Below are 22336 nucleotides of genomic sequence, written 5' to 3'. Positions count from 1 at the left end.
CATTGAAGACTTTATTAAAATTAGACAGTTGCCTTAGGACTGCAGACAGGAATATAGATCCTCTTTAAAACATTTTATTAAGCTGCAATTTGAAAGGTGCTTGGATCAGAATAGCACTGTGATAACAGAGTGACATTAGTGATGGATAGAAAGAGGAAGTAACCCTCTCCGGATCACAGTTTTGAGAGGTCGCCGTGACTTCCGTAAATATTAGTCTAAGGCAAAATATGGAGAGGTTGTTTATCATACGGATCTATCGTTACCCTGATTTTAAGATCTGTCCAGTGTTTCTGCTTTATTAATTTCATGAGCACCGCTTATAAAATGTCCCACGATCATATCCACTACTTTTGTGTCTCGAGTGCCGGTGTTCTCACACACAAGCATACGCACACTTGCACCAACAAAAACACACACACAAAGCAGAACAAAGCAGAATTAGTAAACTAGTGACACCGATGTTTTTCTTACTAGTTAACTAGTGGAGGGCTAGTCAGGTTCTGTTATAAACATGTTAGACTTTGACTTTACATGTTACACATCTTTCTTACATGTAAGGCCTTTCCTTCAACTAGTTTGGCTTTTTTTGCACTAGTGAGCAACTGTATGCAACTAGTTAGATATTGATTCAACATGTATGGCTTTTTCCTAAACTAGTGGATAACCACTAGTTTTGGTTTTATTCTCTCTAGTTCAACACAATGACTTACTAGTTGACATGTACATGCAACTAGTGAATTGTTTCAAAACCATACATGTTGACTAGTGCATTTTTTGACACATCACTAGTAAACTAGTTGCACGTACATGTCAACTAGTAATTCATTGTGTTGAACTAGAGAGAAGAAAACCATACCTAGTGGGCTGAAAATATCCACTGAAAACATCCACTGAAAAAGAGTGACTGGTGTAATGTTTTATTTAACTAGTAAAGCAGAGTGCCAAACTAGTTTGACCATATATCTAACAAGTGAAATCAAAGAGCCAACTAGCGTAGGCAGCTGCCGTCTGATATCAAGGATATGGAATAAATACTCAAATGGTTTGCCATAAAAGTCTAAAGAACAACTTCCCAACTCATCAGTCCGTACTAATCTCTTGAACGCAACATTAATAGGCGCGTTCACACCAAGTACTTTTCCCACAAAGGTTCCTGAGAACTACGATTTAGTTGCGTTTACACCTAAAAGTCCCAGGAACTAAATTAGTTCTAGAGAACCTTTTTTTACCCCCTTTTCAGTCCCTGCTAGAGAGCAGGGACTTTCATGGGAGAAAAAGGTTCCTGTGTCTGATTGGCTGGGCGGAATGCAAACCACGCCCCGTCAAACTCCCCAAAACTTTTGTGAATCCGCCATTTTATTATCCTCACATTGCATTATTAGCATTAGCATTAGCCCAGCGCAGAAACGCAGAGAGACTAACACATGACAACACAAAATAAAACATGGGAGCGGTGGAGATGAGGAGGTGTCGGCGTTCTGGCCGTTTACTTGGAAGGCTTCAGTAGAAGCTGCTGGGAGTCCCAGCAGCTTCTACTGAAGCCAGTCCCCAACTCAGGGGACTTCCGGCCGGGGATTTTGGGCGGCAGTATACGCCGTGAAGTTGTTTGCGGCCTGCCAGTAAACCCAAAGCAGAAGAAGAAGAAGTGACGTCAGCGGCTTCATTTGCCTAATCCACCCCCAGGAACTAATTTCCGGTGTGAACGCGATCTGTACTTAGTTCATGAGAACTAAAGAGTTCTCAGGAACCTTTGTGGGAAAAGAACGCGCCTATAGAAACTCCTGGAGGGAATTTCCACCAATTTGGCACACCTTGACTCCAAGAGGAACTGATTAGATTTAGGTGGTCTAAGGTCAATGTCACTGTGAGCTTAGAGTCTAAGCTCACAGTGACATTGGTTACCATGAGAAGTTTAAATACCCAGTTTGATCCCTGATCTTAAATGCTTTAGTTCCTTTATTTCCTGCAATATCTTCGACTAGAATGGCTCTAGCCTCCATTTTTTGGAATCCCGCTTCAGGGATTTGCTCCCAATCAGCAGTGGTGGATGAAGTATTGAGATTAAGTCAATATAAATACTTCATTGCAAGTCCAAGTCACAAGTTCAAAATGTTAATCAACTACAGGAATGAAAGTCTTATCAGAAAAATCTAGTTAAAGTATGAATAGTAATATATTTTGTTTTTGTAATATAGTCCCCAATGATTCCATACTGTAAACAGCATTGTATTGTATTCACCAAATTGTAGATATTGTATTTACTTCTGGGTAGATTAATCACTTATTGCTAACCATGTCATATGTTTCTTTTATTAAATATCTTCAGATGAAAAGTAAATAGTAACACTTGGTGTCAAACAAATGCAGTGGAGCAAAAACTGTAATTTTCCCCTCCAAAATGTTGTGGAGGATAACCAGGTTAATACAACAGGAAATGTAAAAACAAGGGCTGAACTCATTTTTCAATGCATTCATACTCTGTTCCGTCATATATTCCTATTATGCAGGAAAACACAATAATGGCCTTTAAAGGACTAAAAATGAACGTAACCGGTGTGTAAGTACTTCTGGTCCGCTCGCTTGTTGTGTCCTTCCTAATGCAAGGTGGAGAGGCTCTTCACTGTCTCCAACCCGCCGGCTCTGCAATTAAAATGCCCATTATGTATTTAAAGACTCAAGATAATGGTGTGTCAGGTGTGCATGTGTGTGAGGAAGGAGTGATAGAGCAGTGCTGTGTCGGCCCATGCTTTCATGGGTGTGTGTGTGTGTGTGTTCCATTAGAGGACATGAGAGTAGAAGAATCTAGATGGGTCATTGTTAATTCATGCTCTCGTTGAGGGATTCACAAAAAGGGCGACCAGGTCACACACACCTACAAGATAGTGTGTGTGTGTGTGTGTGTGTGTGTGTGTGTGTGTGTGTGTGTGTGTGTGTGTGTGTGTGTGTGTGTGTGTGTGTGTGTGTGTGTGTGTGTGTGTGTGTGTGTGTGTGTGTGTGTGTGTGTGTGTGTGTGTGTGTGTGTGTGTGTGTGTGTGTGTGTGTGTGTGTGTGTGTGTGTGTGTGTGAGAACTTGATCTCAGTAATCTGACCCTTTGAGAAAGCTCCAGTTCCAGCAGTTTGGAAACGTGTATGCACATACTCTCACTGTCTCTGTTTGTGAATCATGGATTATTTATTCACATCTAGATCCATCAAGATTTCAATTACAGTTTCATTTTGGGTCATTTAACTTTGTCCCTGTTCTACAAAAAATGAAACTATTTCAATTGTTCACCAGATGGAGCTGTTTATATGTTAGTGCGAGGCGTTAAATAAAACACGCAGTGTGGAGCGGTGCGTCCTGTTCCAGCTTGACTGAGAAGTTTGCATTTTTTATCCATGATCCTTCACAACATGGCCTCAGAGCATCATTGTTCCCGCTGTATTGGGTATGGATTTTAGCTTCGAGATAGCATTGTTCTTTCTGTGTTAGGAAAAGTTTTGTGACTACTTTACAATGTGGTTAAATTATGAGTACAGGCACACAGAGACAAAGGTCTTGCCCTTTGGGCTACATGTGTACGATAGGCATATTTGGTTTTTACACACATTTCTTTGAATTAATACATATCTTCATGTATTCTGCACTAAATGTTACTGTCATGAGTTTGAGGTGTACGGAAGAGGATTTGGGCCACAAGGGAATTTTTTTATGAGATCTGACGGATCTGACCAAACAAGTTTGAATCTTTTCTTTTGCCGATTTCTGACTTTTTTTCTCTCATAATTCTCACTTCAAACACAGAATTCAGACTTTTTTGTCACAGTTCTCAAAAAATTGTTCACTTTTGGTCAGAACTAGTGAGAATATTCACATGTGGCCCTAATCCTATACTCTAGAGGTGAAACATTTGGTAGGAGAAAAGTAAATCTGGATTTCCTGAGTCAAGTGTTGCATTATTTATTAGTGCAATATGCTGTTAGTTAACCTTAATGATGATTCATTGAATTGTGAGTTTGTCCATTGAATGTATGTGTTTACTGGAAGTGTGGTACTGGAAGCTTTAATATCTACTTTATGTAGCTATAAATACAATCTACTTCGTACGACTGTATTCATTCAAATTTCTTGTAAATTTCTTGCGTTTGAGTTCCAAAATATCGTTTCTTGTGACATCCCTAGTTTGCCTTGAAAATGACACATGAGAAACAGCTCCACCTAGTGGACAATTAAAACAAGTAATCATAAACAACCCAATATTCAGTAATGGTGACATTTGTACGTTTGTTGGTTCTGCTTGTTATCAAGTCAGTGTTTGGGTGTGTATTACCCCAGTGTGAGGTTAAATAGGACCATGGTGGTGTGGTGGTTGCTGATTCTGTCCTTTCACACCAACATGGACAACACAGCTATTAAATCCTGTATCAAGGAACTAGGAGAGAGGTGAAAAGTGGTGTGATGAGAAAGGGGCGACGGAGAAAGGGGGAGCAACGGAGGACACGTCTGATTGGAAAGATGGAGATTAGGGAGGCGGAAGAGGGAGATATGGATAAGTAGAGAGGGGGCTTGATGAGGAGAAAGGGAATAAGAGAGAGGAGAAGGAGCTTGGCAGTCAAGACAAATTCCTCCAGTGCTGATGAGAATGCTAATCTCCTTCCCTCCCTCCTCCCTCCTTCCTTTCATCCCACTCTTTTCTCTCCCGCTCCCTCTATCTGTCAGAGGGTGATGTGTTCATCTCAAGCCGTGTCCAGCTGCAGTGTGGATGTGTCTCTCTCTCAAGGGTCTGGCCTAGATTAGTGTGTGTGTTCGGTGTGAGTGTGTGTATGCATTTAGAGGAGAGGATCATGTGCATAAGCTTACCAATGTGCATTGTTTGAAGGAGGATTTGTGTGTTTGTGTGTGTGTTTGTGTGTGCACGGCCCATCAATTAGAATTGCTGGTGGTATTGAGTGAGAACATCTCCACTGGCTCACAGCACACCCACACACCTTGTCCTGCACATCTGCTATCACACACACACACACACACACACACACACACACACACACACACACACACACACACACACACACACACACACACACACACACACACACACACACACACACACACACACACACACACACACACACACACACACACACACACACACACACACACACACACACACACACACACGCGCACGCATGCGCAAACACACCTCCTGTATGGGAGTGTAGAGGAAGCATAAATGCATGGCGATTTGACAGATAGCTTTGCATTAGTGCCGCTTGCGTCCTAAATGAATTCGTCCCCTAGTGTTGTGTGTACTGCCTTGTTAGGGTCCCTAATTTGGTTATTGCTTTAATATAGCTGGGAACCTGGGATGCACGGATCTCGGGCGTTAGCTGTCGAATCAGAGAGGGAGAGTCCTAATTCAAGCTTCCCAGGGATCATGGAGTTTTCTGTCAGGCAGAAGGAACTTGATCAATGTATTGAAGGGACGATCAGCAGATTGAGCAAATTAAACCATATCATTTTTGCATACACTGTTTGATTATTGTTTCAATATTCATATTATTTCCTTGTCTCCATTCTGCTATCTCGATGTTTCATACCTAGAGTATTCAAATGTCCAAATCCCTACATTTTCAGATGACTAACGTATTCGATCTTTTTGGAGCCGACGAAAGGAACAACATTTCAAATACAAATCATAAAAATCGAAATCCAGAAAAATAAATAAAGGCAAACCCTTTCACCAATACTCTAGATTTAGTCTGTTGCGATTGTATGAATGTATCTATTCGCGCAATTTTGATCACACTAAGTTAGCAATGATTGTAGAGAGGGGTCATTGCATCAAATAGTGCCAAGCTCACCAGCTTTACCTACTGAGCTATACATCAGCCCAGATAAATGCGTTTTTGCCATAATCAACCGAAGCTTCTTCGACTCTCCGACAATGATTTTGATTGGGTCATACTTACGTTACACTTTTAGCTGCAATTTTTGCCGACACACACAAAGGAACGCAAGATGCTCAAGGATAGCGACACGGAAAGATAAAATAAGTCTATCAGCTATGTAAAGGTGTTCTAAGCTCAAGTTGTCTTTAATCAAATAACACGTCTGATTTTGTGGTGATATACTGTATGGTGGTGAAAAAGATGAAATCAGGGACAAATCTCAGATTTAATCATGAAAAAAATCAAAAAATTTGACATCAAGTCCACAGAAGAATCTGTGCTCCTCTTCTTGTCCGATTGTATGTGTCCCACTTCCTCTGCCACCTTATTTCTTTTCATCCTCTCTTTTTTTACCCTCTTTGTTCTCCTTCCTTTCATCCTTTCTGCTTTCCTTCCTCAGCCTCCCTCCCTCCCTCCCTCCCTGCTGCTCTGACGGCCTGTCTCTCTCTTGCCCGCGCTGCCTCTGTCCTCTCTAGCTGAAATAATGAGAGTGTACCAGGGAGCTGTGCGGTGACGGGGCGATCGATGATCCTTGCTCCAACAGGCAGAGACGCTGGAGAGAGGGAGGAGAGGGAGAGAAATGGAAGAAGGAGAAAGATAAGGATAAAAACCCCACAGACAGTCAGAGAGCAGGGGAAGATGGAGCGATGTAATGCTGCTTTCCTTGTTAGATGCATCATAGTTTAAGGGAAAATAATCATCCCAAAGCCGACCCGCGGAATGAATTGGTTTCCATTTTTAAAGTAGCTTGACAAAGTGATATGCTTTTTTTATTCAAAGTCCTTGTAGTGTTTTGACTTTGATAAATATCCAATGACAAGCATGACATGTTGTTTTAAAAGCCTTAAATGTGGCAATTTAACCTGACTGCCTTTCAGCTGAACTGCTCCAATCATTTTGTCAGTTAAATGTTGAACCTAAGAAAGTGTAATTAGTGTTAAGGATTTCAAACCAGTCTAAACAAGCTATTATGAATCAGTTTTCCACACTCACCAGTCTTAAATCCTCCAGGGGCCAATCTCGCTCTCGACAGTTGATCTATAACTAACTGTGAGCGATCCACTGTATGGATCCCTGCTCTGGGACCAGGGGGGTCGGGGTCACAGAGCAGACACTAGGTGCATGCTTTTGCCTCCCAGCGCCCACACTGGGGGGGTTTGGATGTATGAGATGAGAACAGAACATACTGATCCATATGGTGAAGCAAGTTGATATCAGGAAAGTGGATCTACACTGAACAAAAATATAAACGCAACACTTTTGTTTTTGCTCCCATTTTTCATGAGACGAACTCAAAGATCTAAAACATTTTCTATATACACAAAATAACCATTTCTCTCAAATATTGTTCACAAATCTGAAAAAATCTGTGATAGTGAGTACTTCTCCTTTGCCGAGATAATCCATCCCACCTCACAGGTGTGGCATATCAAGATGCTGATTAGACAGCATGATTATTGCACAGGTGTGCCTTAGGCTGGCCACAATAAAAGGCCACTCAGTATCTGGTGTGAGGGTTAGGATTAGGGTTAGGGTTAGGGTTAGGGTAATGTTGTGAATCGAGTGGCCCATGGTGGTGGTGGGGTTATGGTATGGGCAGGCGTATGTTATGGACGATGAACACAAGCCACTCGATTCACAACATTACCCTAACCCTAACCCTAATCCTAACCCTCACACCAGATACTGACTGGTATTCGGCCCCCCCAGACCCCCCCAATAAAGCAAAAATGCATGTTTCAGAGTGGCCTTTTATTGTGGCCAGCCTAAGGCGCACCTGTGCAATAATCATGCTGTCTAATCAGCATCTTGATATGCCACACCTGTGAGGTGGGATGGATTATCTCGGCAAAGGAGAAGTGCTCACTATCACAGATTTTTTCAGATTTGTGAACAATATTTGAGAGAAATGGTTATTTTGTGTATATAGAAAATGTTTTAGATCTTTGAGTTCATCTCATGAAAAATGGGAGCAAAAACAAAAGTGTTGCGTTTATATTTTTGTTCAGTGTACATATGAAGAGGGAATCAGAGAAGTTGCAGATCAGATTCTGAGAAAATATTTACAATATTACTGCTGTTATCAGTTTTTGCATATCTAGATAAAAGTTCATTTTTATAAAACATGGTTTTAAAAGTAATGCCTTTTCTTCCATTCAGTGCATACTGACTATCTTAACAGGTTATTCAAAGCTCCAAATTGATATGTTGGCGATTTAGCGAAAGAAAAACAAGCTGAAAAACACAACATCTGACATCACATAAGAATTCAAAATGATCACCTTGTTGGCATTGTCCTCTTTCCTCGTCCAGAAGAAGCAGAGCAACAGTATTTATTAGTGCTTGTTTTTTTACTGTCCCATTTGAAGAATTTATGTCCAATTTCAACACAACTTTTGTTCAGTTATGTTTTCCACCAGCCCATAAAAAATGTCAAGCTGCATGATGTCCACCTAGCCTGGTTTCAAATCATTCTAGTTTAACAATACAAATTGGTTAAGAGTTTTCCCAAATAATGGCCTTTTCCTTACAGTTGGAGAAAGAGAGAAACCCGTTATGTTAGCCAATCTAAGCACAAACGTCTGAAACTTTGTTTTCAAAAAAATGAAAATGAAGTTTGGATGGATGCATCACCAACTGGTGATGGGAAAACTAAACCAAACATATTATTCCCAAAAAGAAATGGGGCTAAAATGAAGTCAGTGACTGGCTAGATAAATGTACTGTGATGTTAAAGGTAAGGTTAGCTTGGAGCTAACCATTGGGCAGAGAGCATAGAATGGGGTTATTCAAGCTTTCTTCTGAAAACCACTGCCTGCTCTTGAAACAAGAGTTAATGAGAGCAGAACTAGCCTGCCAGAAAACAAAAACAATAAGCTAAAAGACTCTGTAGAGAAAATGGGAACTGCAGAGCTTAGTACAATGGGTATGTCACCACAACTCCATTCACTGCTGACAGGAATTTGATCAATTGTTAGAATAAGTTCTGTTCATTATAGCAGAGTCTTAATCAGAACAAAATTAAATCTTGAGTGGGACATTTAAAGTAGGTAGAAGTTTCATGTGCAAATGTGTCAGCGTGGCGTAAATCTGCAGACAGTTGGTGTGCCGCTAATGGCCAAAATATTACCACGGTGTCTCACCGAACCATTGTAGTGTTGAGTGGGGCCTGCAGAGAAAATGAGCTCTAATAAAGCCTTATTATGTTGATGGAGTGCCCTGCGCCGGCTGGAACAGTCACACAGATTTGGATGAAACTCACGTCCCTGCTCTGAGATGGTAATGAAGGTGTTGCTGTCCTCTGCAGGTTTCCAGCACGGCCACCCTGGAGGGCAAAGGTCAGCTGAAGTTCACCTCGGGCAAGTGGAGCCCCCACCACAACTGCAGCCAGCTCGCCACAGCCAATGACACGGCCATACGGGGCTGGGACCTCCGCACCATGAGGTGAGAAACGCTTTGTGGGCCTGGTCGGGAAATACAATATTGTTGGTATTTTCAAGTCTGAAATGTTCCTGAAATCCTGATATTGATGCTTTAAAAGGTCATTATTTAAGGTAGAGAAGATTTATTTTTGTGTTTACTTTACAAAAACCTCTCCTCATAATTCACTGTATTGATATTTTGGAAGTGTGATTCAGCACATGAGTTTATAAAACCCCATATGCTCAAAAACACTATGACTGACAACAAGCTAGAAACGTGAATTTGAAAAAAAGAAGTTTCAGTCATATTGAGGATTGAACATTTTTAAACATGAGGCATGTGTTCTGTAAGCTTTGCCACTCAGCATGAGGACCTTTTTTTTTACATGACACATTTCCACATGCACCTGACTTAAAACCAGTCGGATGTTTCTCAACAAGCCTGAATTTAAATCTGACAGAAGTGATTCATGTAAGTTCTACTCTCAGAGCTTAATAATGTGTCATTTTACATGTAATTATAAGATACTTCAGTGCAGCTCACTGAAGTATACATGTAATGTGACTCATCATGCCAAATGAACGTTTTTTTTTTACTTCAAATTGACTATCAATCCACATGTTTATCCCCAAAAACGTGGATATTATCTTTTTGAGAAGCATTTTTTTAATCCAAATGTTTTATTTGTTTCTTATTCTTTTTTCAAAGTTGTATTAACATAGCCTATTATTGATCTACAATTTTGATCCGATTTCTGTTCTGCCCAGAAACATATCTCTTTAGGAGTATCTGTCTGGAATTAGATGAACCTTTACTGATCCCCATGGGGAATATTCAGTGTGCCACATGTTTTTCTTCTTTTTACATACACGTTACAGTACAAATACACACATGGAATACAGTTACAGGTGTACATATGCATTATAAAGAGGTGAGTGCCAGTATGTCCAGCGCCAGGGAGCAGTTGGGGGTTCAGTCCCTTGCTCAAAGGCACCTCGGCAGTGCACCTTTCCAGCTACCAATCCACACTCTGTATTATTTTGGTCTGATTGGAGATTTGAACCGGAGCCAAGTCCCTACAAAATGAGCTACAGCCATCCACTCATACTCTCAGTGGAGACAGGAAGGCGGTGGTTACGGTGGACTGAGCCTCTGTCAGTGTCCTCCTGTCTTTATATGAAACATTTTGTTAGCCTTTGGTTGTTCATGAGTGTAATGAAGTGTGAGCTTGATGATAAAGTGCGAGGCGGCCGAGCTCTAATGTTCCTGTTTGACATGGAGCATGTGTAGTACCCCACATTAACCTTGTAACTGCAGGTTATCAGCCACCCACCCCCCAACCCCGAGCTTTGCGTGTGCATGCATTGTGTGTGCTTTGTTTGCATTTGTGTACGTGATGAGCGAGGTCAGCAAGTGTGTATGTGTGTGCTCTGCCCGAGGAATAACAATCACCTCGCTATACATCGCAATGATAGCGTGCCGAGGAGATTGAGAGGGGGGCGTCGGGTGAAGGAGAGGGAGAATGTATATAATGTATATAGTATATATATTTACAAGATGTGTATCACAGGCCCAGATAAGATAGAGAATCATTGATATCACTCCCCTTCAGCCCCATAACAAATTACCGAGTTCCTGCACGCTCCATTTTGGCCGTTCTCCTCCCGCTGTGCTATTTTGAAAGATGCAACAGTGCTGATTTGGCCGTGGGCACAAATGGAAGGAGGGGGCAGCAGCACAGGGCTTGTTAGCACAGACTCTTCTCTGATATCACAGTACTGTACTGAAAAATATATTTTAGACACATTTTCCCAAAATTCAGCTGGTATCTTATGACACCTCAACGAAAAAGTGTTAAATACATTTATGTGGTCTTTAATTTTTTTTTTTAAATAATAATAATACATTGGTTGATTCTACTTAAGGAAATAATTTTCTTTAATTTGAATTAAAATAAGTTTACTCAATGCTTTACTGTTTTTCTGATTTGTAAACCGTTTCGAGATGTCCCGCCCCTTAGCCATCAGTTACAATGGGTTGGAGCACTAGCCAATAGAAGCGCGAGTGTTACATAGTGATGTCACTAAACTCCCTCTCAAGGGAACTTTGGGATTTTAGACTTTGCTGACCCTGCACACAAACCCATACAACACACTACAGGAAAACCCCCAAAAGCATAATAGTGCCCCTTTTTAAAAACAAGAAAAGATTCCTATAGCTTCATATGATAATATAAGTAACAGCTCCCTCATTTCTATGGGTCTTTTTTGGTCATTTATCCAATAACTGAATGAATCCGTGTGCCTTCTTCACTCAGACAGAAACCAAGGGCATGGAGTGTTTGCCTGAGTGTGTGTCTTAGTGTGTGTGTCCATGCGCTAGTGTGAAGTGGTTGCGAGTGAAAAGCTTGCAAGTGTGAATGAGCATTGAGTCACGTGTGTGTGTGTGTGTGTGTGTGTGTGTGTGTGTGTGTGTGTGTGTGTGTGTGTGTGTGTGTGTGTGTGTGTGTGTGTGTGTGTGTGTGTGTGTGTGTGTGTGTGTGTGTGTGTGTGTGTGTGTGTGTGTGTGTGTGTGTGTGTGTGTGTGTGTGTGTGTGTGTGTGTGTGTGTGTTTGAGTAAGTGACTTGCATGTGACAAGTGACTGTGTGCTAGCCTGTGTTTGCTCTTTGCTGTGATGTGTACCTTTCCGCTTGTGTGTGTGTGTGGTGTGGTGAGCTCATGCCTCTACATAAATATGACCCGCTTGTAAGTGTGTGTGCTGTGTGTGTGTGTCCAGTTGGTGTGGCAGCTGTGTGATGGCAGCCTTTCAGCACGCTCCGCTGCCTCCTCAGACGACCTCTGAGGTGTCCCCTCACACCTGCACAAACACATAGGCGCACACAGGGAAGTACACAGATACACACTCTTCTTTTCTCACCCCCCCCCACCACTTCCTTTAACTTCCCTCAGGCTCGCCCCCTCTCTCTGCCAGCCCAATCACGGCTGCCGTGCTCTGAAATAAGGACAGGGGGAGCAGCCCAGCAGTAGCAGCCGCCTTTAGTTAGTCATCTTACACCCCGGAGAGGAGTTTCTGCAGCACACCCCATCTCCCAGACACACACCGCTTCTAAAAAAAATAAAAATATAACACTGCTTATAAAACATATATGGAGCCTGTTCTAGTTTGTACTGATGTAATATGCAGCATTATGTAAATTATGAAATACTCTGCTCCGATATTGGGCACAGAAAGTGGTGTTTAATGGAAAAGCCTGACACATTTTCTCTTCTTTTAAGCCTGTCTTTTTTATTGTACCTCTGCTTTTACATTATTCAGAATATAATCCCTGTTGTATGGGAAGGCTGTTGTGATTTTATAGGCATTGATGCATGTTTGAAAGTCTTATTTCACTTGTACCCTAGGTTGTAAGAAGGTACTTTGAGCATTTTGACATTTTTACTTGTCGAATATTGATTAAATAATATCATATTTTATATTCAGCAAATCAATGGGATAGACAAATAATTGGGATCGCTGTCTATAACATAATTTAATACATTCCGACACATAAAAAAATGAGAAGGTGAATTAATGAACTACTAGAATATCATGGGAGAGTGCAATCCTTAACCAAATCACATGCTCCTCGGATGGTCCCATTTACAGATTTAGTAAGTCGATCTTTCGGCCTTTGGTGTGTTCAGGAGCTTGAAGTTGTCATTGAAAATTACTTGGACACCACAAGACAAACATTTCAATAGCTGTTTCTGACTTGTAGGGGCGTTCACGAGATTTTTTCAGATTATTCTTACATCCCTTGCATTAAAAAGGCCACTGTGCGTGTATTCATGACGTGATTCGTTCCGTTTCAATAATGAAGTGGTTCTTCCTTGGCCCATGCTGCTCTCCTCCACTACGTGTAATGGTAATTCAGGCAGTGTTTTTCCCTGATTTTTTTGTCATCCTTCTGATTGACAAACTGAGCTGAAAACATTATGTCCTATGCAGATTTAAACACACTTGTTCAGTGTCGCACACTCAGGGTGCACTAGGTCTGGTGTGAACAGTAGCTTATGGTGGCTAATGTTCGCTAGTGTCAAAAAATATATCTTACAAGAATCAGAAATGATCGAGGAACGCAAGTCGGATACAATGGTATCAGCCTTGAATACAGACTTTCAACATTTACTGTAGGGTGTAATATGAAATTATGGACACATCAGTGTCAGCAATTATGTCAGTAACTTCAAAATGTCTTTGCAGTAAAATTTTGAAAAAAAAACAGTGTTGTGTTTTTGGGGAACGAACTGTGTGTCATTCCCGGCACACTAGGGTGCTTCCAGCCTTTGAATAATATTAGGCTAGCTAACAGGCATGTAGTACTAGCCAATGGGCATACAGCTCTGTGTGTGTGTGTGTGTGTGTGTGTGTGTGTGTGTGTGTGTGTGTGTGTGTGTGTGTGTGTGTGTGTGTGTGTGTGTGTGTGTGTGTGTGTGTGTGTGTGTGTGTGTGTGTGTGTGTGTGTGTGTGTGTGTGTGTGTGTGTGTGTGTGTGTGTGTGTGTGTGTGTGTGTGTGTGTGTGTGTGTGTGTGTGTGTGTGTGTGTGTGTGTGTGGGTGGGTGGGTGGGTGGGTGTAAGACAGGAAGGCATGCCTGTCATTGGAGATGTTCTTCCACTGCATCTCCCTTGAATTCCCTCTTGGATCGACAGTCCACAGTGAGGGGCAACACACACACACACACACACACACACACACACACACACACACACACACACACACTCAGAGCTGTGTAATAGCTGTCATGCTTGCAGCCATACCATGCACTGCAGGGTGCATACTGAAAAGCAGTGCAGTGCTGCAGTGAAGCATGGACTCTCTACACCTCCCCTGTGGTGTGTATGTGTGCGAGTGTGTGAGTGTGAGAGAGAGACTGACAGAGAAAGAGCCGATAAAGAAAGAGAAGGAGCGTAAAAAGAAGGTGGAATGATTGATAGTGGTGCTATTTGCTCCTTCACAGTCCAGGTTAAAAGCCAGCTGTCTGTTGGTGCTAGACAGCATCAGAGCTCGTCACACAACAGAGGCTCACACACACTTCATGGCCAAAAACACAGTCTTTTCATTGCACCTGCTCAACAGATTTGGCAGTGCCATAATGATAGGGTACCCAAGGTAAAGCCAATCATTCAAAAGCCTTTTTTGCATCATATTTTATTCACATATTCAAATATCTCTCCATTATGCAAAAAGGGTTGCCTATCAGGATAATCCGACTACATCAAATTCCAAAACGAAAGATGCCAGCTGTTTTTGAAATAGTGGTAGTGCGTAAGCCGCTGTCGATCTGAGGCTGACCTTTTGAACCCCGCTGTGGTCAAATTGATCATCTTTAACCTTTTCATGTGCTCCAAGCCCCCCCCCCCCCCCCCCCCCCACAACTTCCCAGTAGACACGAACCAGACATCACAGTGTTTATCTCATAATGGTGTATTCATGACCTTATGTAAACCTTGAAATCAAAGAATAAAAACAAAACAATACAATAATACCGGTAGATTTTTGATGCAAGCTCTTTTAGATACTGTTGCTATACGCCTGTCAAGTTCACAATGATGGTGGCCTGGTGGCAGAATAACCTCTTGAACTTTTGGGTTATTTTTGAATTAATGGGTTCTTGATTGGAGACATAGGTAAATACAAAGGTTTAAAGGGTGAGGACTAACACGTCTGGCGAACGTAACTATAGCTTGAGTATTGTTAGCTGGGCGGCTGGAATGTAAACTTGTCCAAATCTGACATTAGCTTTATTTCTAAATAGCATGGCTAGCTTACACACAGTTGATGTGCTAATCGTGAATGGGGCTTTTTTTAGCCTGTAACTATCGCCTACAATAACGTTTCCAACCATATATTGTACAATATATGGATCAGGGTACCTTCCAAGTGCTGGAAATCCTTAAAAACATTTCAATGTAATGTGGCATTTTCACGGTTGTAAAAAGGAGTTGGACTCTAAAGTTTGGAAAAATGCTTGAAATAAAAGACTTATTTTATAAAGGTGACACATTTTGAAACTTTGTTGGGTTTACCTTTTAAATTGGCACACCAAAGAATACTGTCACAAAACATTTAAAGGACACCTATCATGCTATATTTAAATGATATATTGTAGGGCCATGCCTATATAAGGTATGGTATAGGTTTCAGTTTTCAAAATACCAAACAGATCATGCATTTTAGCCATGCCTCATTTCGCTCCATTTGCTGTTCTCCAGCCCTGTTTTTACTACAGCGCCACTTACAGGCCTGGCATATGTACTACAGCGTCTCCAGCGTTTTTGAGCGGCAATGGCCTGGCCGTGGCCCAACCCCACATTCCCCTGATAGGTGGAAAGTTGGCCCAATAGCCGTAACGCCATCGTCCTGACGTCAGGACAGTGTTCAAATCTGGATCAGTCTGTATCAGATCCATTGCAGCCCCTTTTTTAGAGATTTGGGTATGGAGGAAAATAGAGAGGGTTGTGTTTTCTGACACTTGGTGAGTTCCCTGGAACACCGGGGACACATATTCATTTATAAAAGACGTACAAAAGTGCATTTTGCATGCCACCCGAAGCCCCCGGCCGGAAGTCCCCGGAACTGGGGACTGGCTTCAGTAGAAGCTGCTTGAAGCCTTCCGAGTAACTCCACCGCTCCCATGTTTTATTTTGTCTTCCCATAAGTTAGTCTCTCTGCGTTTCTGCGCTGGGCTAATGCTAATGCTAATAATGCTAATGCGAGGATAATAAAATGGCGGCTTCACAAAACCTTTTTGGGAGTTTTACGGGGCGTGGTTTGAATTCCGCCCAGCCAATCAGACATTCTCCCACGAAAGTCCCAGCTCTCTAGCAGGGGTGGAAAAAGGGGTAAAAAGGTTCTGATGAACTCATTTTAGTTCCGGCTCTTTTTGGTGTGAACGCGACATTTCTGAACTATATCGGAACTAAAGTGGGAAAAGTACTGCGGTGTGAACGCGGCTAAGGACTATTTAAAAAAGAAGTAAGTGGGAACAGGTGGAAACAATCAAGGGCGGGGCAGACGCTGACGATGGCGGGAAAACACACAAAGGGAGGAAGTAACAAGGCCTGAAATGGAAGACAAGAGATAAGTGCAAAATAAAACAGGAAATGGGAAAACGAGACATCTCGATAAACATGGAGGCTTGACTATAGATGACAGACATAAATAGAAAGACAAGACAGGCGTGAAGTAACATAAATACCTGACTAGACTTGGAATGACAGACATAAAACAAACACAACTAACACATTTGACGAGACACCACAGTTGTAGGCTTAGGTTTACAGTTATAGTTTTTCACTAAACAACTTTTTTGCTAACAATCATGATCCCCCCCATCATTTAGGCTGCTTGAAGTAATGATCCATTACTCATGTGCATGTGAAGATTCTCCCCCACTCCTCCTCCCTCCCTCCCTCCCTCCCTCTACCTGCCTCTCTCTCTCCCATCTTTCTTTCTCTGCCAGCTCCCTCTCAAAGCCAAGCTTTAATTTTGATCAGCAATGAAATGATTGCTCTCCTCTTTCGATTTTTCTTTCCACCCCTCCCTCCCCACTGCAGTTGTCATAGAAACAGAAGTGTGTGTGTGTGAGTTTGTGTGCGACTGTGAGTGTCTGTGTTCCAGTCGATCCCCTCAGTGGAGAGATTTATCACCCAGGCTAAGCCAGGAGAGGGTGTGTGTGTGTGTGTGTGTGTGTGTGTGTGTGTGTGTGTGTGTGTGTGTGTGTGTGTGTGTGTGTGTGTGTGTGTGTGTGTGTGTGTGTGTGTGTGTGTGTGTGTGTGTGTGTGTGTGTGTGTGTGTGTGTGTGTGTGTGTGTGTGTGTGTGTGTGTGTGTGTGTGTGTGTGTGTGTGTGTGTGTGTGTGTGTGTGCTTGTCTGTCTACCTTTGTCGCTCCCCTCTTTCACACCTAAATCTTCTTCTGTATTTACACACATAACAGTATTTTAGTCAGTGTGTTCCCCTAGTTTATGTTTTTATCTGTGTGTGCCTAACAGTGTGTGTAATAGGTCTCCTGTCCCCTCATCAACCCCCCCAGCACACACACTCACACACTCTCAACTGGATGACTTGAGATTGAGTGTGTTTGGTGGCTTATGCCGGCCACAGCTCTAATCTTCTGCCCTCATACAAACACAAATACACACTTATAAAAAGTCCCAGGTCCCTCCACTATTGGCGGGGCAGGGGGAGTGTATGCATCAGGGTGTGTGTGTCCCAGTGTGTGCCAGCATGGAGGGGATTGCTTAGAGACACCAGAGAGGGAAAGAGCGAAACTAACCCAATTTCCTGCTCCATTTCCTTTTCACGCGCCGGGCGTGTCCCATTCCACGGCGGGTCGGGTTGAACACCAGCCACCCTACAGCCCGGGGTCACGCCTTTTACCTCAGAGTCACACGCTGGAGAGGGGGGGGGAGCGCTGTAAATAAATCATGTGCTCCTGCTCAAAATAACACATGGAAATGCTGTTTTGAGTGAAATTAAAGTTCACCAAAAGTTCCAAGTCAGATTCAATTTCGCACTATAGGTTTTAAGCAAAACATATTCCATAAAGTATGTGTTAATGGGAAAGTATACATAATAATAATAATAATAATAATGGATTACATTTTTTTATTAGAGCGCTTTTACAGGTGCTCAAAGCGCAATATATATAATATAAATTTTAAATATAGTGACATTATAAATTGGAAAATGGTAATGTTGTTTTTTAGTGGTTGATTAAAGTATTGTGAATCCAGAGGTGGGCGATATTTTATAGCCTCAAGGCGTATGTCTATTAAGTGCATTTTTCTGGCAGCAAAGCGTGGATTAGTTTCTATGACGACATATCAACACTTTAACCAAAATTGTATGATGGACTAGCCTTATCTATTTTGACCAATGTCCTATTGTTCTGTATGCTCTTCGTCCTACTTTTTATTGATGAGTTCAACATAAATAAAGTGATGTCATCGCCGGAAGTGACTTGGTGAAAATGAATGATAACCATAAACTAATTATGTTAGTGTTTACTTGTTACTTGACATAGTAAATGTTATAATACTAAAAACACTACTATAAGTATTGTGATACATTACTACGTTACTGATAGAAGTTGTACATGAGATACCCTCAACTCTAGTGTTATTGAGTGGAGTTTTTTCAATGACGACATATTGCCATTTTAACCAAAATTGTATGATAGACAAGCATGGCCCTTTTTCTTTTTGATGTCTATTTGGACCATTGACGGTAGATTTGTTTAAATCACCTCACAGTGTAAAATGTCATATTACCCAAACCTTAAAGGTCCCATGTCATGCTTTTCCTGTTATTACCCGTCCCCTTGTGTGTTATGTAGCTTTTTCTGCATGTAAACGGTGTGCAAAGTCACAAACCCTCAAAGTACACCCTGTCGCGAGTAAAATCTCTTTTTCCATTTTTTTCTTCCTGGTCGTAGTGACGTAACAACGTCCAAATGGACCAATCCGTGGAGCTCCTCACACACACACACACTCACTCAGCTTTATCTTTTCTCAGCCGCGCTACTCCGCTGAGTTTCGCCGGCACACACACTCACTCAACCTTATCTTTTCTCAGGCTGCGAGTGTGTGGCGAACTGTGTGGCGAACAGCCTGGCTGTGTGTGCTCAGGCTGAGTTCTGCGGTGTCACGCTGTCTCACAGACCCCACGCAGCAACCAGGAAACTACACCAGTAATCCAGCTCACACTGTCCGCTCTTCGATCCTCAAAGGGCGGAGCAGCGAGCCCCGCAACGTCCCGCCAACACGGCACCCAGACCCCACGCAGCATTCTCATCTGTTTGTCATTACTGGTGTCATTTTCTGGTTGCTAACGCCATTGTAATCACTGATGTTCCGCTGTAACATTGGTGGACTCATCAGAACAGAGTGGGCGAGCTGACCAATCAGAGCAAAGTGGGCTCACAGGGAGGGGGGGGGCCGGAGCTCCAACAAGGCGTTTAGGACAGAGAGTGAATACACATACTATACATAGATGCTTTATGAGAAACCAATGTGAGTTTGAAACATTGAACAATGTAAATCTATTCTAGTAGACCTCAACAATGGAATTATGATCAGTAGAAATGGCCATGTCACGGGACCTTTAATAGTGCTAAAATGAACTTGCATTTGGAAACCCTTACCCACACTTACAGTAATAATAAACCTTAACGTTCAGACTTCATTTAAACAATGACCTTGGAACGCTAATGCCACATTAAAATCACAGCTCTTATGAAATGGCAATATCCCTGGGCTCTAAGAGCTTAAACACACCCTTAAAAAGGTGATTATATGTATTTTATGCTGTCCCTTTTTCAGCTAGAATGCACCACATAAATTGGTATTAAGTATGCAACTCGGACATATCCATATAACAAAAGCCTTATAACAGGGATCAAGTTGCATTGACATGCCAATAACTGCAAACCAGATATCAATCTATGTAAACTCAATGCAGAGTTAGTCATTTAGAACAGACATGTAGCTTAATCTTTGCTGAAAATGTGTTTTTCAGTGGAAGCTGGTGGAAGATATTTGACATTGTCTGTCAAGCTCCTTATGCTAACACCAACGAAACGGTCCATTGGCAGTCACAACACACACACACACACACACACACACACACACACACACACACACACACACACACACACACACACACACACACCGACAGAGTCACACAGTCCCTGAGTTGTCTTGACCTAATTGAAGCCCAGCGGTCTGCCTGAGGTCATTCTCTTATACCTCCTTTATTTTAATGAGATTTTTAATTAGCATGTTAATTGCCTAACGTGATCAGCAGGGTGACTAGCTAGCTGGCTAGCTGCTGTTGGCTTCCAGCTGGGCCATAACACTGAGGCTTTCCACTCCGCTGAACACAACTGTGCCAAGCTGAGCTTTGTTAGGCTAGCCTGGAGAGGAAATTGTGGTGAAGAAAAACAAGTGCAGACTTTCTACAGCCTCGTGTAGCATTTATGATAGAGGCAGACCTCTAGATTTAATTATTAGCATTTTATTCAAATTGGTTTCTATTCTCTGACACCCGCTTGATTTGCTTCGTCCTTCTTAAAGTTCGAAAACTGTTTCAGCAGGCTGCACAGACAGCTTACTTTAATCAGCAAAGCCACCATTATTACACCTGACACACATATACACACAGATACAGTATAGAAGCTTTTCTATATGCTTTTAGTACTGGGATTGGTAAAATTCAGAGGTCAAATTTCAATGTGTGTGCTGCGTACATGTACAAACAAAGAGTGTTTCATTAATTTCATGACTTACGCAAAAAATGTGATTGTTCATATAACATATTTTATACAGTACAAGCTGCTGTTATACAGTCCTAAAGATGCTTTATGCACTGTGTATTGACGCCACTTGATCAAACTGGTTATAATTTAAAATTGGCATGTATAGGGCAACTACTTGCTCTACAGTATACTGTATGTAAATGCAATTGAAGACACTTCCCCATTAAAACCAGTATAAAATGTGTCCCATCCCCTATCATATACTGTATCTGTGTCTAATGACTGTCAGGTAGAAACGGTGGTAAATGTTTTTTTTGCATGGTGGCAATGATTGTGCAACTATCTACCTTCACACCAGCACATAAAGAAAAGTGGGTGGAAAGTCAAGGAGATTGCAAATAAAAGACGTTGCAATAATATTTCCACATATTCCTATACTGTATGTAAGGAGACAAGACAAGGCTAAGCCGAGGAAACGAGGAAAACGTACAGTATAGGAGATGAAAGGAGCTGGCCATAAAGATGTAAAGTGGAACAATACGCAGAATGTCTCCTCCTCTGTCATGTCTTCCTGTTAGCTTCACTCTAGCAGGAACTCAAGGCTGCGCGCTTATGAGGCTCGCCTTTATAATTTACCACCGCCAGTGCCGGCTTCTTTTATTGAGCCTGGCCTTCGCTGACAGACACAGAGGAGGCTTTTGAGTTAACCTGGGATCGTTCTACTGTGTGTGTGTGTGTGTGTGTGTGTGTGTGTGTGTGTGTGTGTGTGTGTGTGTGTGGACCCTGTGAATCATTCTCTCCCTCTTGTTGTTCTGTCATATGCCCTTCTCTCTTTCTCTCATCTGTCTCCCCCTCCATACCTCCTGTCGTCTGCCTTGTTTTTAATCACCTGTGTCCTCTCCTCCCTCTCCAGTCAGATCTACTGTATCGAGAACGCCCACGGCCAGCTGGTGCGCGACCTGGACTTCAACCCCAACCGCCAGTATTACCTGTCCAGCTGCGGAGACGACTGCAAGGTCAAGTTCTGGGACGTCCGCAACGTCCAGGAGCCCGTCAAGACCCTGGAGGAGCACTCTCACTGGTGGGTGGATGGGTGGGGGTCCAGAGAGGGTCAGACAGTGTACTGTGTCATTGAACCTGATGACCCGAGTTCAAGTCCCCGTGTTAGCGAGCACCCGTCCTGGTCCCCGAGTGTCACACTAACTAGCTTCCATGTTTGGGTGGAGATTAATGAAGTATGACATTTTTGAACTACAGGCAGTTAGTCTTTGGACCCTTGTACAAGCTCTTCTGTGCCAATGTCAATATCTGATACCAATATTCAATTTAATTAGCTTCCTTCATTTAAGGCAGTTTTTCTCTGGGGCATATTGCAGGAAGGGTTGATTGAAAATGTTCAAGGTCCCATGAAGAGTCATCTTTTAATCATCACTTTTAATGTGATATATTTGCTGCGTGGATACATATATTTTCAGTCACCTCATGTTGGGGTGGGTTATTATATAGTATGACCTGAATGTATCGTGTCTTGTTCTACATTGGATGGTTATTGACTGTATTGCGTGAATCTAGGACCAATTATTATATCATTCAGGCTGCATGATAGCTCCGTGGTTCGAGCTGGAGCGGCCAAATACTGCTATTTTCCACAGGCCTGGGATTCGATCCTGCGAATATTTCAGTGCAA

The 22336-nt window shown here is 42.2% G+C and overlaps 1 protein-coding gene across 1 annotated transcript in view; it reads left to right on the top strand.

The window, feature by feature from the left end:
• Positions 1–22336, top strand: part of eipr1 (EARP complex and GARP complex interacting protein 1) — a 53688-nt gene that overhangs the window by 22355 nt on the left and 8997 nt on the right. Inside the window, exons 6-7 of the mRNA XM_079693574.1 lie at positions 9236–9372; positions 21563–21730. Coding sequence (XP_079549700.1) covers positions 9236–9372; positions 21563–21730 — 305 coding nt within the window. The remainder of the gene's footprint in view (positions 1–9235; positions 9373–21562; positions 21731–22336) is intronic.

Source organism: Notothenia rossii (genome assembly GCF_949606895.1).
Source record: "Notothenia rossii genome assembly, chromosome: 7".
In the NCBI taxonomy this organism is placed as follows: Eukaryota; Metazoa; Chordata; class Actinopteri; order Perciformes; family Nototheniidae; genus Notothenia; species Notothenia rossii.
This window is presented reverse-complemented; position numbering and strand designations above follow the sequence as displayed.